Consider the following 18,982-nt stretch of genomic DNA (forward strand, 5'->3'; position numbering starts at 1 on the left):
AGATGAGAAGAGTTGAGTATAGAAGAGAAGAGTTGAGTATAGATGAGAAGAGTTGAGTATAGAAGAGTAGATTATAGCACAATTGAGTAGAAGAGAAGAGTTGAGTATAGAAGAGTAGATTATAGCACAATTGAGTAGAGAAGAGTAGATTATAGCACAATTGAGTATAGATGAGAAGAGTAGAGTATAGAAGAGTAGATTATATCATAATTGAGTAGATGAGAAGAGTTGAGTATAGAAGAGAAGGATTGAGTATAGATGAGAAGAGTTGAGTATAGAAGAGTAGATTATAGCACAATTGAGTAGAAGAGAAGAGTTGAGTATAGAAGAGTAGATTATAGCACGAGAAGAGTAGATTATAGCACAATTGAGTATAGATGAGAAGAGTTGAGTATAGAAGAGTAGATTATAGCACAATTGAGTATAGATGAGAAGAGTTGAGTATAGAAGAGTAGATTATAGCACAATTGAGTAGAAGAGAAGAGTTGAGTATAGAAGAGTAGATTATAGCACAATTGAGTAGAGAAGAGTAGATTATAGCACAATTGAGTATAGATGAGAAGAGTTGAGTATAGAATAGAAGATTTGAGTATAGAAGAGTATATTATAGCACAATTGAGTATAGATGACAAGAGTTGAGTATAGAGAGTAGATTATAGCACAATTGAGTATAGATGAGAAGAGTAGAGTACAGAAGAGTAGATTATATCATAATTGAGTAGATGAGAAGAGTTGAGTATAGAAGAGTAGATTATAGCATAATTGAGTAGATGAGAAGAGTTGAGTATAGAAGAGAAGAGTTGAGTATAGAAGAGTAGATTATAGCATAATTGAGTAGATGAGAAGAGTTGAGTATAGATGAGAAGAGTTGAGTATAGAAGAGTAGATTATGGCACAATTGAGTATAGATGAGAAGAGTTGAGTATAGAAGAGTAGATTAAAGCACAATTGAGTGGATGAGAAGAGTTGAGTATAGAAGAGTAGATTATAGCACAATTGAGTAGATGAGAAGAGTTGAGTATAGAGAGTAGATTATAGCACAATTGAGTATAGATGAGAAGAGTAGCGTATAGAAGAGTAGATTATATCATAATTGAGTAGATGAGAAGAGTTGAGTATAGAAGAGTAGATTATAGCATAATTGAGTAGATGAGAAGAGTTGAGTATAGAAGAGAAGAGTTGAGTATAGATGAGAATAGTTGAGTATAGAAGAGTAGATTATAGCACAATTGAGTAGAAGAGAAGAGTTGAGTATAGAAGAGTAGATTATAGCACAATTGAGTAGAAGAGAAGAGTTGAGTATAGAAGAGTAGATTATAGCACAATTGAGTAGAAGAGAAGAGTTGAGTATAGAAGAGTAGATTATAGCACAATTGAGTAGAGAAGAGTAGATTATAGCACTATTGAGTATAGATGAGAAGAGTTGAGTATAGAATAGAAGATTTGAGTATAGAAGAGTATATTATAGCACAATTGAGTATAGATGACAAGAGTAGAGTATAGAAGAGTAGATTATATCATAATTGAGTAGATGAGAAGAGGCGAGTATAGAAGAGTAGATTATAGTATAATTGAGTAGATGAGAAGAGTTGAGTATAGAAGAGAAGAGTTGAGTATAGATGAGAAGAGTTGAGTATAGAAGAGTAGATTATAGCACAATTGAGTATAGATGAGAAGAGTAGAGTATAGAAGAGTAGATTATAGCACAATTGAGTAGAAGAGAAGAGTTGAGTATAGAAGAGTAGATTATAGCACAATTGAGTAGAAGAGAAGAGTTGAGTATAGAAGAGTAGATTATAGCACAATTGAGTAGAAGAGAAGGGTTGAGTATAGAAGAGTAGATTATAGCATAATTGAGTAGAAGAGAAGAGTTGAGTATAGAAGAGTAGATTATAGCACAATTGAGTAGAAGAGAAGAGTTGAGTATAGAAGAGTAGATTATAGCATAATTGAGTAGAAGAGAAGAGTTGAGTATAGAAGAGTAGATTATAGCACAATTGAGTAGAAGAGAAGAGTTGAGTATAGAAGAGTAGATTATAGCATAATTGAGTAGAAGAGAAGAGTTGAGTATAGAAGAGTAGATTATAGCACAATTGAGTAGAAGAGTTGAGTAGAGAAGAGTAGATTATAGCATAATTGAGTAGATGAGAAGAGTTGAGTATAGAAGAGTAGATTATAGCACAATTGAATATAGATGAGAAGAGTTGAGTATAGAAGAGTAGATTATAGCACAATTGAGTAGAAGAGAAGAGTTGAGTATAGAAGAGTAGATTATAGCATAATTGAGTAGAAGAGAAGAGTTGAGTATAGAAGAGTAGATTATAGCACAATTGAGTAGAAGAGAAGAGTTGAGTATAGAAGAGTAGATTATAGCATAATTGAGTAGAAGAGAAGAGTTGAGTATAGAAGAGTAGATTATAGTACAATTGAATATAGATGAGAAGATTTGAGTATAGAAGAGTAGATTATAGCATAATTGAGTAGAAGAGAAGAGTTGAGTATAGAAGAGTAGATTATAGCATAATTGAGTAGAAGAGAAGAGTTGAGTATAGAAGAGTAGATTATAGCACAATTGAATATAGATGAGAAGATTTGAGTATAGAAGAGTAGATTATAGCATAATTGAGTAGAAGAGAAGAGTTGAGTAGAGAACAATTGATTATAGCACAATTGAGTAGATGAGAAGAGTTGAGTATAGAAGAGTAGATTATAGCATAATTGAGTAGAGAAGAGTAGTGTATAGAGGATTTGAGTATAGATGAGAAGAGAATAGAAGAGAGGAGTAAAGGAGAGAAAAGTATAGTAAACAAGAGGAGGGTTTTATACCGTATTTTCCAGAATATAAATAGAATTTTTTTTTTCAACATCTGAGAGGCCTTGCACCATATAGTCCAATGCGACTTAGATGAAAACATCAGTCATGAAGACTGACAGAATATTTTGCTTTATCAAAGTACTTTATGCAACCAGTTTAAATATTTTGTCCATCATAACATTATTGTTCCAACAAATTCTAGACTGTTGTCAAACACAACTCCTCACATGCCCATAAAATTATGCTTCACACTCCTAGTAAATCATTCTGTCATTAAATTAGATTTTTAATACATTGCCAAGAGGGTTGCAATGTTAATCAATTAATAGAATACAACAGGCATATTATTTTACTCACAGACTAAAAGCTGTTTATTTGTTCACAGCATAGAGTAACAGATGTTATCTTACTTGTAGTGTTTATTTCATGGAACATAAAACTAATATGAGAAACTGTTACACACGATTACATAAAGCAAATTCTCCCATTTAAAACAAGCCCAAAAACACATGATACGATGTATACATTCTGAGGAACTGTAATCTTCACGGAGCGCATTTGACATCTGCACCGGTCAAGGAGATATAAGACCAATGAAGAGACGTCGAGCGGCTGCTCCCAGGTCCTAGTGACTGCACATACACCCTCTGTCATTTCAACTTAAACAGAGATGCGACTTATATGTGTTTTTTTCTCTCAACAGAGCGATTTTAACCCGGTGCGATTTATAGTCAAGTGCGACTTTATTTCCGGAAAATTTGTTAGTATGCAAACACACACCTCTTTTAAAGAGAACGAATTGTGTGAAGAACAATTGAAAGCATCCTGTCCTGTATCTCCTGGGAGTGTGGAGCTCTGGGTCTTGGACTGAAGTGCTGGTGACTCTTTTTCAGAGATCTCTGCTGGTTCGGTCAGACGCTTCTCCACCTCCAGCTCCTCAAACGTCTGGCTGTTCCTGTGAAGAAACGACAGTGGAAATCATTCATCAGAGCTAGCTCACGTTTCCATCTGAATGTTCAGAAAGATTCTGGGATCAGACTGCGTATTCTACAACCAACACACACAATGATTCTTCATATTCTGAACACCTTTTTGTGTAGTGAACTATTTAAGGAAGTTGTTTTCCAAGCTTCTTTCAATATCGACTAACAACAACATACATTGTAGCACAAAGACACAATTCAGACACAATAGGTGAGTCCTCCTGGGGGGGGGCATCATGGCTTAGATCTCACCAGTCTTTAGAACAATTCCTCAATATCAAAAACAACAATCCCTTGTCAGCATGAGCCCACCTTAAGAAAGGCCTTCAGCCAGCCTTCTAATCAGCTAATTTCACACATGAAAGCCATGACTTTCAAATGTATGCAAATCAGCACATTCAGATAAAATTTGTCACAGCATCACTTATCATTTATTTTACCCAACCAATCAGCAGTGTTATCATAGCGTCTGTGTGAATGTGTCTATTCATCTAAGGAATGCGTGTGTTCATTACAACAGTGCAAAACAGCGAAAGTGTCCTTTGATCTCCACTCAGCAGCAGGTCACAGATCAGTTTATGAAATGAAGGACGAGGTAAAGGTTCAAATGAGCACATTCAACCAGACGTTTATTATCACAACTAAAGGTCACAAGAAAAGATACAATAAATGAATCGCCTTAATAAAAGATGGTATTTTTAGCATGACAAATAATGATAGCTCTACCTCATGCATAAGCGCATTTGAATATTCATGAAAAGTAGAATTAGGCAAGAGGAATCTTTAATTAAACTTAAAATCAACATGAAATGGCATTTGCAACGAATTTTACTTCTGTGATGTGATGCATTTCCATGCAAAACTAAATGTGGGATGTGACTAAATATTATCTGTGAATTAACTGGATTGCGAAAAGTGGGTGTTGCATACCAGGATGAACCAGGATGTCCAAACTGCCAGTTTGTAGTGTATTGTGGAGAGAAATTTGTATTTATAGCCTTCAGTGTTGGTTGTAATCTGATTACAGATTATACTCTAGTTACAGTAAAAAAGTAATAAAAATAGTGTAACGGATTACATTTTAAAGTCTTGTAATCAGATGACAGTTACTGACTTTCAATTAAAATAATGATTTTTTAGTCCATTACTTGGGTTACATCCGTTTGTGTTTCTGTGACAACTGAAGTGTGTGTGTGACAATGAATGAGGCGGAAATGTAAACATTATATTGAATTTGTAAAGCGGAACAACCTTTTCTATGAAGTGTTTTAGAAAGTAACCTAAAGGTAAAGTAATTGGTAATGTGATTACTTTTCAATGACATAATCAGTAAAATAACCTGATTACATTTTTCGAGAAGTAATTACTAATTTGTTGTGGATTAGTAATTTACTCAATACTTGTTGCTGTAATCTTACATTACATTAACTTTAACCAGCATTAAATTACTGCATTAACTATTGGCAAGATTTTAGAATGGATGCATTATCTACTTTATCTAAAACTTCCTTTTATAGAGTAAAATAAATAAGGCCTTCGCTTAGTTGTTGCAAACATGTTTTACTCTGTCAAATCAAGTTTCCATTCAAAACACATGTGCATACACAAGAACTTCACAAAATTCTTCAGTGTGCCTGAAATCAACATATATACATAATAATGAGAGGATTATGTTCTAAACGTCATTTAGGCACTGCGCATATATTAAATGTACGGCTTCACAGCCAATCAAATTCAGCTCCATTCTCAGCCTGAATGAGACGGGTGGTGTCCAGGCCCAAAGTCTCCTAGTTACATTCCTCTCAACAAAAGTTGCTGAATGCTAAATGATGGCTTGTAAGTGATAGGCAGAATTACCTCTGGATTTCATCCTGTTCCTTGACATGCACTCTGTACACATACTTCCTGGGCATGAGAGAGAAGATGTCTCCCTTCCGCAGAGAGTGCCACTGGTCTTTCTCCAGCGGTTGAGGGGAGGCCACAATGCTCGTCTGAATAAAACATGGATTCAGGTGTGTCTGAGGAGCAGACATGAGAGGAATGCTTGTTAAAAAGGCACATAACAGTAGTCAGGTTTCCATCCCAGTTGAGAATTACATTTATGTGAAAAATCTAAATATTGCAAAAAATTGCATTTTCATGCCATGTGTCCAAGACAACATAAATTGGTGCAAAATAAAAATGGAATTTGCAGCTACTGCTGAAGCCACCGTGGCTCTTTTATCAATTGTAATAAATTACTTGTGGTTTAGAGTTTGCAGACAAAACTTCATATTTATCCTAAGTGAATAAATTGTATTTTTTAACTCGAGCAAGCGTATACGTATTTTTTGCGTAATTTCATATGCATCATATGCGTGTCATATGCATCCAGCATTACTTTTGCAAATATTTGCATAAAATACATGGATGAAACCAAGCAAGTGAAACGTCCTGTATACAGGCATGAGCACAGGAAAGTGATCTGAGATCTTTTTACTCAAAAACATGTAGGTTTTGGACAGGAAACTATCAGGAGAGAGGGGAATGTGAGCAGGACACGATGCGGGCAGGATTCGAACCTGCATCATCTGCATGCGAACCATGGCTAATTGCATCTGGAGCCCTAGAATACTAGGCCATGACTTTGGCAACAAGACGATTCAAAATATAATAAGTTTTTCTTTTTAAGATCAAGAGGCTATTTATTGCCAATTCTGAGGCTATATTTAGATTTATTTGTGGCTGAGTGCAACGCATGTGTTACATTATAGATTCCAACAAAACATGACAACAAATGAAATCGAGTTTGCTTAGATAAAGCATTGCATCAATAATCTGCATACTCTGAAAATTAATGAGATAAAAGCTGTTTTGAAAACAAGGGTTATTAAATACTCGAGAGTCAAAAGATCAATAGAGGGTCCAAATGCAATCATTGTTGCTATGACAGCATGGCAAAGAGGGTATAACTACACGTGTAATTAAGAGAGACAGCTGCTCAAGAGAGAGACAGAGGAGAGACCTCATAATTGAAAAACTTTTGATGTCTTATCATCAAAGGCACATGCTGCTTTTGTCTGCTGGGAGAGTACATGCTAAATCAACAAAACCACCATCACGACTCTCGTCCCACATAAAATCAGGCGACAAAAGAAAAACCTACGGGCTTCAGACGCAGCTGACCATTGCAGTTCTCCAAAATGACGTGGTTCCTCGACACCCTCTTATCACTCACCTGGTTGAGAGGAAAGAAAGTGTTACAGCTGCTGTGAAGGAAAAATAAAACGGTTCTCTCATCATTTACTCACGCTCATGCCATCCCAGACGTGCATGACTTTCTTTCTTCTGCTGAACTCAAATGAAGATTTTTAGAAGAATATTTCAGCTCTGATGGTCCATACAATGCAACTGTGAATGGGTGCCAACATTTTGAAGCTCCAAAATCCACATAAGGGCAACATAAAAGTACTCCAGACGTCCCTGGTGGTTAAATCCATGCTTCTGAAGTGATATGATAGGTGTGGGTGAGAAACAGATCAATATTTAAGTCATTTTTACCTTCACAGTCTCATTCTCCTTCTTCTGTTTATAGTGATTCACATTATTCGTGCATATCGCCCTCTACTGGGCAGGGAGGAGAATTTATTATAAAAATTACTTAAATTGTATCTGTTTCTCACCCACAAATATCATATTGTGTCTGAACACATGGATTTAACCACTGGAGTTTTATGGAGTACTTTTATGCTCCCTTTATGTGGATTTTGGAGCTTCACAATTTTGGCACTATTGTATGATCCTACATAGCTGAAATATTCTTCTAAAAATCTTCATTTGTGTTCTGCAGAAGAAAGTCATACGCATCTGGGATGCCAGGAGGGTAAATACTTTTTTTTACCAAAAATGTACATTTTTGGGTGAACTATCCCTTTAAGAGTGGCTGATATACCAAATGAAGTGTTTAACAGATCTCACAAGAGAAGCAAGGAAAAAACAAGCTCAAAATAAGGGACTTGCCTCACCTAAAATTAGCAAAAATAAGCGATTTAAATTTTTTCCCATGTGGGGGAATTTTCAGGGAAAAAATCATAACAAACATAGTATTTAAAAAAACGTGTTCTTAATATTAAATAGATCCTCAAAAATATTTCTTCAAAATTCATTTGGCCACCTAAAATCAATTAATAGTCAAAGTCTCTCTCTCCTGCATGTGAGCACGTTTGGACTAAACGTCATATTATGCGGGCCGAAATATATATATATTTTATATTGGTTTTTAAACTGGCAGTGTCCTTCTGAATCAAAGCACTACTTAAAGTTCTGCCTAATTATTTCAACAGGAATTGGTGTAATCCTAAAATGTACTGTGATAAACTCTTTGGTGTTTGGTTACATGAAAAAAAATTACTGGAACAAAATTAACTGCTAATTAAGTGGAAACCAGCATTTAAAAATAATAATTTCACTCTGGAACAATTAAAAAAGTGATTTCGTTTTAGGTTTTGTTACTTGAAACATTTTCAGTATTTCTTAGTTTTGCCGGCACTTTGAAAATGCTGAACAATTCTGTACCAGTATCTCCTGAAAGCTTCAAACTACCAGATAGGAGCGTTTGGTGTTACTGTATTTTTATTGGACAGTGGAGTGCCATCTTGAGGACTTCAAGGGATAGTTCATCCAAAAATTACAATTCTCCCTCATTTACTCACCCTCACTCCATTCCAGATATGTGACGTTCTGTCTTCAGCAGAACACAAACAAAGGTTTTTAAAAGAATATCTCAGCTATGTAGGTCCACACAATGCAAGTGAATGCTGACCAGAACTTTGAAGCTCCTAAAATCATATAAAGGCAACTCAAAATTAATCCATAAGACTGAAGTGTTTTAATCCATATATTCAGAAGCAATATGATAGATGTGGGTGAGAAACAGATTAGAAATTCTTTACTCAAAATCTCCACTTTCACATCTGAAAGTGAAAGTTAAAATGGAGATTTAGAATAACAAAGGGCTTAAATATTGACCTGTTTCTCACCCAAAACTATCATAACGCTTCTGAAGACATGGATTAAACCGCTGGAGTCGTATGGATTACTTTTATACTGCCTTTATGTGATTTTCGGAGCTACAAAGGTCCGATCACAATTCACTTGCATTATATAGACCTACAGAACTGAGGTATTCTTCTAAAAATCTTGTGTGAAGAAAGAAAGTCATACACATCTGGGATATAATTTTTTGGGTGAACTATCACTTTAGCTGTCATTACTGCAAGAAAAATGACACGTGCATGAAAGTGAAAGTAAAATAATTGATTTTAGATTGCAACAATAAGACAACATGAAGAAAACAAACACACACTTTGTTGCCGCTTTAATGCTGCGCATGCGCAGTCAGAATGGGGCGCGGTTTGGCAACGTGTGACGTCACCGGCGTAAACAAGCAGAGACGTTTAAAAATTCTCAGCGGTTAAAACGACGCCTCACGTATCACGTATTTTCCTTTTAAATCAGTAGCGTTTCTACGGTTATATATATTGAGGTTGTGGCTGTATCTACTAACATTAACAGATACTGCGAGTGATTAATTAAACTTGGCATTACTTAAGAAGGGTTTGAAATGTACATCAAAGGACTTGTATAACACTGGTGTCGGTCTGAATGGGCCACGTCACGAAGAAACGATATTTATCGGTGTTGATACTGTAATTTGTTTGCAGTTCCAGGTAAATGTAAAGCACATGAGTTAATTGTACTGATGGTACCATGGTGCATCGATGGTATTAGATGGTAAAACCATAGTACTTTGATATTTACCAAGGTATTGGATGATTTCCATGTTCACCATGTCATTAACGATTGAAACATTTTGCACACCGTTTTAAGTCAAATCTACTAAACTTAATGACATAATATTGATTAAAGTGTGAGTAAGTCTCTACCATAAGCATTTGCTGTGTAAACATTCATGTCGGACCTTATAAGTAATAAGACCTAAGATTAATTACATGTTTTTAATTTATACTGACGTACACTGTCAAAGTACTATATAATATCATCATTCTGGATGTAAATCGTTTTAGATTGTCTCTGTAATGCCAGGTGTGATGTCACATGCATAACCAAACAAACACTTTTAAATCCTCAGCTGTCAAAGTGACACTTTGATGTTTACAATGGTATTGGATTATTGCCATTTTACTTCAGTTTTAAGTAAGATCTACTTCATGACATAATATTGATTAAAGTTATTGAGTAAATGTAATTAAAACATTTGTTAATACAATAACTTCAATTTTTGAATCAGATGTACATGTTAAACGTATAATTTATCATTTAAATGAACATTTTGTTAGAACATTTAAACTTTCCTTGTAAGCAGAATTTAAATCATGATCACGATGATAACAATCAGCAGATTTATCACAAATGGATGATTTTGAGTAGAAAATTAACTTCAGACTTCACAAAACAAGTTACCAAATGCAACAACAAAATCGACAATAAAAACAGTGTAAGCAATCTTGCAAACACAGAAACCATGCAAAATCATTAATTATTCATGTCCAGTGCATGCTGGGAACACCAGATTTGAAAAATTAAGGAAAAGTTACTGTGGCAGGGCGGAGGGCGGGTCGTGATTCTACACACCTGGTCCCTTAGGCTAATCAAGCCTCCGAGAGGGATAAAGGCCGACTGCGGAGGATGGTGCGGGAGAGAGAGATTGTTTACGGATATGTCCGTCATGTGTGTGTTTTTTGTCTTTTGTTTAAGTTTAATCCTTAAGCTATTATTTATATTGACTCGCCAGTTCTCGCCTCCTCCTTCCTTCCATTGAACTACGATACACTGGTGCCAAAACCCGGGAAGGAGGAGAGCCCTGCCATCCCCCAGAAATGCGGAGGGGTCGACAGAAGACCGCCGTCCACGAGGGAGGAGGGAAGTGACTCCCCGACCGCCTGGAGCGGTAGGGCCGCTGCCAGGGGCGGAGGAGTGTCCCCATGAGTCACCGTGAATGTGGAGGGGTGTTCTTTCCGGAGTTTTTTACCAGAGTCAGACCCACGACCCCCGCAGACGGTGGTCTTCTGTCGACCCCTCCGCATTCTGTCGACCCCTCCGCGTTTCTGGGGGATGGCAGGGCACTCCTCCACCCCTGGCAGCGGCTCCTTCACTCCAGGCGGTCAGGGAGTCCAGTCCCCACTCGCCTCGCGGACGGCGGACGTTCACAGTGTCCGGGCGGTCAGTCTACTCCCGCCCCCGGCAGATGGCAGCGCCGCTCCCCCAGGTGGACAGCAGTGTCGAGGACTCCGCAACGGGCATCCCTCCTCCTTCCCGGATTTCGGCACCAGTGTAATGTGATTTAGATGGGCAAGGAGGAGGCGAGAACCGGCTTGACAATATAAATAATAGTTTAATGAGAAACTTAAACAAAAGACAAACACACACACATGACGGACATGTCCGTAAACAATCTCTCTCTCCCACACCATCCTCCGCAGTCGGCCGTTATCCCTCTCGAAGGCTTGATTAGACTGATAAGGGACCGGGTGTGTAGAATCACGACCCGCCCTCCGCCCTGCCACAGTTACTTATTTTGTTTACCAGTAAATTGTCCTTAAATTAGAGAATATGACAAGGCTTTCTACTTTAGGAGTGATACATAATGAAACATTGTTAAGATAACAAAAAAATCATAAATAATATTTACTTATTTGATATATCTTTAATTGTAATATGCTTTAATTAATTACATTTGTAGAATTTACTTAATATTTTCAAGTTCACGCTTTTAATTCACTTATTCAATGTTGAAAGTATCTTTTCTGCTATATTTACCTCACCACTTATTATCTTATATTAAATATTATCTTATTTTTTCTTCAGTGCATGGCACACCACCATGATATTGCCATGCTACTATGTACAAACATATGGTAATGGTAGTGTCAATATAAGAACTGAGAATTATCATACAGATTTGACAAAAAAATTACACTTTTGAAATGACCTTGTTCTCATGAAATGTTCAAATAGGTGTTTTCTGTTACATTTTCCCAGTTTATAGGAAAAAATCATCATTGATGTTTATCAATTATGATGCGTATTACACCTTAAACTTGTTAAGGAACGTTGAGAGAGGCAGAATGTCTGTAAAAGGAGAAATAGTGAGAAGGAGGCTCCACTATGATCCTTGGCCTGGATCCATTTCACCAGAACTTTTCTGAGACCCTTCCTACAGAGATGAGTGTGAGGATCTTCTGTGAGTTGGAGCACAGGAGTTTGTGCCGGGCCTCTCTCACCTGTAAACATGGAATGGTACATCAAGGGCAGTGATCTCCTGTGGCAGAGCCCCTGTCTTACGGTGTTAGCCATTAGCCGGAGGGAGATGGACGGGGACAGGCTTGATGGATATTCATGGGAGGTTTGTGTTATTGCAACTCTGCATCATGCAGTTTCAGTCAAATTAACTTCAACAATCATTCAATCCACCAAAAATCTATCATGTGCACAGTCTGCCTGTTCAAGATTTGTGTGTTGGTGATGTTTCTCCATTTGCTCGCTTCTGTCCCAAGTTACTCTTGATCGTAACTACAAGAAAGGCTGTGTAAAGAGAAGATGGCTGAAGGGCCGATACAGCAACATCTGCTCTTCTGACAAGATCTCACCCAACAGCATGGACTGGACTTGGAGATCTGGGGAGAGATACTGGAGGCAGAGCTGGAGAGATAGGACTGAGAGACTTTTGGGATCATGCTAATAGACTGAAATACATCAGCGGTCTCTACAATGGAGTATTATCACTGAAACACTTACTGGACTCTGAACTAATCATTTTATGGGATGTTTTATGATCAATGATCAATGGGCATCTTTATGGCTTTGACGATGTATGATAATGTGCCTTTTGGTCTGATTGTGTGTTAAGGACAATTTTGGTTGTATTACTGCAATTTGCTTGAGACTGAAATAAGGTTTGATAGTTTTAGCTGATGGAATTATTTTATATGTTGAAAAGAGAAGTTTGTTTATCATTCCTTCTCTGTTTTTATAGATATGTAAGATTGTAAGATTCATGCCTTTTTATTGTTTTATTATTTTTTATTATTATTATTAATTTATTTGATTTTCTCAACAACACAAAAGGCCCTCCTTAAAGGAACACTTCACCCAAAAATTAAACTTCTCACCCTCATTTACTCATCCTCATGCCATCCCAGATGTGTATGACTTTCTTTATTCTGCTGAACACAAACACATTTTTTTTAAAGAAAATCTGAGCTCTGAAGGTCCATACAATGCAACTGAATGGTGGCCAGAACCTTGAAGCTCCAAAAGGACATAAAGTCAGCTGAAATGTTTTCCATATGACTCCACAGGTTTAATCCATGTCTTCAGAAGAGATAAGATTGGAGTGGTAGAGAAACAGATCAATATTTAAGTCTTATCAATCTCCACTTTCATGTACATGTTCTTCTTTTGTGTTTGGCAATTCGCATTCTTTATGCATATCGCCACCTACTGGCCAGGGAGGAGAATTTATAGTAAAAAATTACTTAAATATATATGTTTCTCACCCACACCTATCACATTGCTTCTGAAGATATTGAGTTGTATGGATTACTTTTATACTGCATTTATGTGCTTCATTTTGGAGCTTCAAAATGTTGGTCACCATTCACTTGCATTGTGAGGACCAACAAAGCTGAGATATTCTTCTTAAATCTTTGTTTGAGTTCTGAAGATAGAAAGTCGTACACATCTGGGATGGCAAGAGAGCAAGTAAATGATGAGAGATTTGTCATTTTTGGGTGAAAGTTTTCTTTAAAGGAATTTCTGAGGTTTTTGTAATGGAAAAAAATGGTAATAGACTGCCAAATATTAAACGTCCCTATTACCTGACAAATATGAAAGGTCCTTAAAAATATGATATTTCTTAATGACATCTCCAGGCATTGTAAAAAGCAAAAGAGTCAGTGGAGCAGCCAGCTGTGTTTTAGCCAATCAAAACCCTCCTCTGCCTATCAATCATTGTGCAATGTGCACGTGCAGGTTTTCTGACATCGATGGGGTTGGTTGATATGTCTTTAGAGGGGGGATTTTGGAAACATGCACAACTGAATAACTTAACGCACCTTAAATGCATATTTTATTGAAACTTCTATATTCATTATTTTCACGTGTCTTTGTGGATCCTTCATTTACCTAAATGTCCTTGGTTGTCACGTGTGTTTTTATGATCTATTAATGAATCCTGACCTTGATGCTTTGGCGTCACGTGACAGATTCTCTTCAGTTTCAGCACTTTGGACAGGGACTGTTTGTAATCCCAAACTGAGATGGACACTAACACTAGGGCATTACGGATCAACATTAATACTTGATATGCCACTTTCAATATTTACATTTCCCACCGAACATATAAAGCAAGCAAAATCTATATTAGTAGTAATAAATGAATGATAGACACATAGAGTGCAGCTGCGTGACTATTATTAGGGCTGCCTTTGTTTACTCTGCGCAAATCATAAACACCGGGATTGGTGCATTATATCAGCCCAGTGCAGCTGTACACATATGCTTAGATAAAGGCTACATGGCTTGCGCAGACGTCACAGCATCCCTCAACACTGCTTCCTGGGACCATCCGCCATCCCATTAATGACGGGGAACCCTAGAAGTACACCGACCACCGTTATCTCGCAATTATGGCCGATGTTCCAGCGATCATAAACATCGCCATTTCTTTGAAAATCCAACCCAACGATGGACCCGTGTTTTACAAAGTGGACGGGACGAGGTTCGGCCAGAGTAGGACAATCAAAATGCTAACGGGATCGAAATACAAAATCGAGGTGATCGTGAAACCGGGTAACGCGGAGGCCATGTAAGTCGATTAAACATTCAATCGCGAATACGCGCTTTATCCGATCTTGATGCATCTGCCTCTATATGTTGTCGCATATTAATGTTTTAAGGTCGAAATGTGCACTTGCGGCCCTGTTAGAAAATACATTAATATGCATGTATGACACGTTGCTTGATGTGTACAGAATGATTGAATGCGTTTCCTAATTTTTGCTGTGCGACTTGAACATTTAAAAACGAGTTATGGCTGAAATGAACCTGTTTTACGAGTGCTTGCTGCCCTTAGTGTGTTTTATTCATAGAAGACATTTTAGATGTGTTAAACATGCTAATTATAGGCTATACTTTATAGGCAGACACCGTAACACTACCTCTTGTTTTAATTTTTTAGTACAATGGGGATCGGTGGAAAACCCTTTCCTTTGGAGCAGCAGTCCAAAGATGACGAGCAGATCGTTTACAATGGAACCTATGATACTGAGGGTGTGCCACACACCAAGAGCGGGGACAGGCAACCTGTGCAAATCTCCATTGAGGTAACAAAAACCCTGAATAGAATAGAATGGAATGGAATAGAATAGAGTGAAATAGAATAGAATAAAATGGACTAGAATGGAATGGAATAGAATAGAATGGAATAGAATGGAATGGAATAGAATGGAATAGAATAGAATGGAATAGAATGGAATGGAATAGAATGGAATGGAATAGAATGTAATAGAATAGAATGGAATACTGCAGTGGTTCTCAACCTTTCGACTCCAAGGCCCAAAACAGTCCTAGCCTTTTGGGGGCCCTAGGCAAATATTTGTGTGGGGGGGCCCTGTCAGTATGTTTGTAACACTACTTATTATGTCTTTGACAGTGCGGGGGGCCCTGGCAGATCGGGGGCCCTAAGCAACTTGCTTAGTTTGCCTATAGGGAGTGTCAATAGATTTCCAGATGTTTTCTGATCTGTCAGTTCATATGTTGTAGGCCTACATCACCTAGCAAATTTGTTCATTCTGATAACTTATTTAACATTGTAAGTCATTTTGCAGCCCCCCATGGAAGTTTGCGTTGGTCCACTGGTTGAGAACCACCATAAAAATTGTAATGTTCGAAACACTACAATTCCAAAAATTTTATGATAAAATAATGCACAATTGGTACATTGTTGAGGAATGGATTTTGCTTGGGTTTCTATTGCTTGGATTATCTGAATAAACCCCTTAAGGCCGTGTCACACTAGCCGATTTGATTTTCTGGTGTGTGCTTCAATAACATAATCGACAGCCTGGAGAAGGGAGACAAAGCACGCATTAGGGTCTGCCAGCGGGACTCCCTGCTGAGATAATGGCTTCAAAAACTGAAAAAACACATCCGGCTTGCTTGAAAAAATCATTCTATCATTTGGGGCAGGCTCTTGTGTTCTTGTCAAGTGACCAATGAGCTTCTTTTACTAAAAAACTGGCAAGACGTGAAGCTGATCTGTACATTTTCATCACGCACAACTGCATATCATCACAAAAAAGTATTGTAATCCAAAGTGATTCTGTCGCTAAGCCTTTATCCTTTGTTTTTCTCCTACACTAAATGACTAATGAAATCAGAAAGCTGAGCCACAACAGTCTGTTTTTATTGAACATAATTTATTTACTCACTGAAAGCTGCATTTATGGACATACACTTTCATAAATTTACTCCATAAATCGTTTGCCATTGTCACACTTGGCTTGTTTGCAGCATTTGTTTCGGAACTTGGTGCGTTTTCTCCCTTGGTTCGGTTCATGTAGGCATAGTATATGAACACAGTAATCGCAGCTCTAATCTGCACCAAAACAATCAGTCCAAGGCCACCTGGACAGAGAAGAAATCTGAAGGTCAGCTCATCGTCAAAAAGCTGATATAGCCTTTTGGCAACTATTGGAAAGCGGCAGAATGGACCCAGGTAAGATGGCATCAGCAACTTTTTGACAGATACAAATTTGGCTTCACTCTTTCTATGTATATGTGTATGCAAGTGTGAGGGCACAAGAGGTAGAGAGAGCTCCGTGACCATGAGAACAGGTACTTTTCAGTGCAGAAATAATGCAAAAGCAGCTAATGATGGATGGAAAATAACCTAAATATACCAACTAACCTTGCAAAAGCGAATTGAACCATGAAGAAAATGCAACATTGTGACAATTTTATCCCTGGTTCGGGACAAATCAAGCAAGCTACAGGTCAGAAAACACCCTAAATCACTCTATTAAAATTGTTTATGCTCACGTCGTACCCCTGTTGTTACATCGGCGAGCTCCACATGACAGGAAATCAGAGAGAGTTGCAGTGAGTTGGTATGTTTGTCACCTCTCCACCATTTTGTATCGGCAAGTGTGTCATACCTCCAACCGAAGAGTGCGAGATCTCAGCAAAACAGTCTGCATGTGTGACACCCTTGGCTAAAACCGAGTTGTTTGGAGTCTCCTTATGTACAATGGCCATTTTCAATGCATGGAACGACTCCCAATAAGTAAGTGCCAACCTCCCGCAGTACCCTTCAAGGGCACAAAAATGCTGTTTGGAATTTTCTCCATAATATTAATAACCATGTATCTTCTTGTCATTGCCAGTTCAAAGATGCCGGGGTGTTTGAGACAGTATGGCAGGTGAAATACTACAACTACTACAAGAGAGAACACTGCCAGTTCGGCAACAGCTTCAACTGCATCGAGTACGAGGCCAAGCCCAATGAGACCCGCAGCCTCATGTGGATAAACAAGGAGGTCTTCCAGTAAAACACGACCACAGCAGCAAACCTGCACAATGTCCTGTAACCATCATGGGGCCGCTGTGTGTCAGATAGATGACTCAAAGGTTATCTGTGAAATAAGCTGTGAATATTAAAGGCTCCAGACAAGTCATACATCAGGGTATTTGTTCACCAGTCAAGATCTGGACATTTATGTGTTTAAGTTGTCAGCCAGTGATGAAAAGAATCTCTCCTAATTTGTGTTCCTTGCCATTTGTAATGCCTGAGCTGGTGAAAATCTGAAAAAGATTGAACAGGATTCGGGATCTGTTTGTATTAGCATCCCGGCTAACTCAACCAATGACATGAGATTGAGGCAGGACGATCTTTTTGTCTGGCCAATGGCAAATGAGGAAAAGTAAAGAATACCTGCTAGAAACAAATATACGTTTGGTGAAGATAGTGGCGTAGAAATGACACACAACGATTTTGAATGAGGATTCGAATTCTCAACTCTGTCTTTGTCATTTGCACAACACATACCTGCTCTATTATGGTTACAAATACAATGAAGCCTCCTCTCAACATGACTCCAGTGAGAAGGCTTCACTGCAGGTTCAGTCATTTGCTATTTTAGCTCCACAGTGCTTGCTCTACCGGTGCTGTATGAACATATACTGGATATATATGACTATCTATATTAGAATAATTGAATATTACAAAAGTAAGCCAGTCCATTTAATCTTGTGTTTTTTTGGGACCAGCATTGATAAAACAATTATTTATTGGTGACAGGCGTGTATGTTTCTCTATGGACTGTGAGTGGATGTTTAGTTACTTCTCTTTTGTGTTACTGTTGTTAATATCGATATTTATGTTGCCTAAATCTACGGCCCATATCAACAGGAAGTATTAGATCACAGGAAAGAGATATGAGTGAAACAGCTTACAATTTTGTGCTTATTTTTACAACTTTCTACCTAATTTAATGGCCATTTTCTCTTGAGTCTCATAATTGTTTGTTTGTGTGCGGTGTATGTTGCTGAATATCAGTTACGATTTTTGTGTTACTTTGAGCCAAACTTTTGATGTTTTGTAAGAATATAAACAATCTTGTTGCTTGAAATTCTGTTCTGTTTGAATGACTACATTACAGCTATGACAATACCAGCCTAGAAAAATACAAAAGTATAAGGAAAGTATAAAATAACTCAGATTTGCAATAAACAGTCAAGAACAAATGTGGTGGTTATTTTTGGCTAAGTATTAATATAATTTAGTAACATTCTTGTATCAAGGTTGCACCTGATATGCAGTAACAAGTTTAAGTTTTTAAACTTTTAAAAATGAAAATGCTTGTGTGATAAAACTTGATTGTTTACACAATGATAATGAATGACTGCCGATAATTTTACAAAGAAATCTCCACCTTTGACCAGCCCTGTCCAGTAGGTGGCGATATGCACGAAGAGTGTGAATCTGAGGAGATTTGTAGGGGGAAAAAAGGACTTAAATATTGATCTGTTTCTCACCCACACCTATCATATCACTTCTGAAGACATTGATTAAACCACTGGAGTTGTATGGATTACTTTTATGCTGCCTTTATGTGCTTTTTTG

At 37.6% G+C, this 18,982-nt stretch overlaps 2 protein-coding genes across 2 annotated transcripts in view; one reads left to right on the top strand and one right to left on the bottom strand.

The window, feature by feature from the left end:
- The window catches only part of LOC127652050 (aprataxin and PNK-like factor), a 36,546-nt gene extending 25,663 nt beyond the window's left edge, over positions 1–10,883 (bottom strand). Inside the window, 4 exon segments of the mRNA XM_052138105.1 lie at positions 3,596–3,770; positions 5,656–5,816; positions 6,944–7,015; positions 10,791–10,883. Coding sequence (XP_051994065.1) covers positions 3,596–3,770; positions 5,656–5,816; positions 6,944–7,015; positions 10,791–10,883 — 501 coding nt within the window.
- A 3,411-nt stretch (positions 10,884–14,294) lies between these two features.
- On the top strand, positions 14,295–18,938 carry LOC127651855 (CB1 cannabinoid receptor-interacting protein 1-like). The gene is made up of 3 exons (XM_052137890.1): positions 14,295–14,665; positions 15,038–15,182; positions 17,244–18,938. The coding sequence occupies exons 1-3, from the start codon at positions 14,487–14,489 to the stop codon at positions 17,406–17,408; spliced, it is 489 nt and encodes a 162-aa protein (XP_051993850.1). The 5' UTR covers positions 14,295–14,486; the 3' UTR covers positions 17,409–18,938.
- Positions 18,939–18,982: the final 44 nt, after the last annotated feature.

Source organism: Xyrauchen texanus, chromosome 11 (assembly GCF_025860055.1).
Source record: "Xyrauchen texanus isolate HMW12.3.18 chromosome 11, RBS_HiC_50CHRs, whole genome shotgun sequence".
In the NCBI taxonomy this organism is placed as follows: Eukaryota; Metazoa; Chordata; class Actinopteri; order Cypriniformes; family Catostomidae; genus Xyrauchen; species Xyrauchen texanus.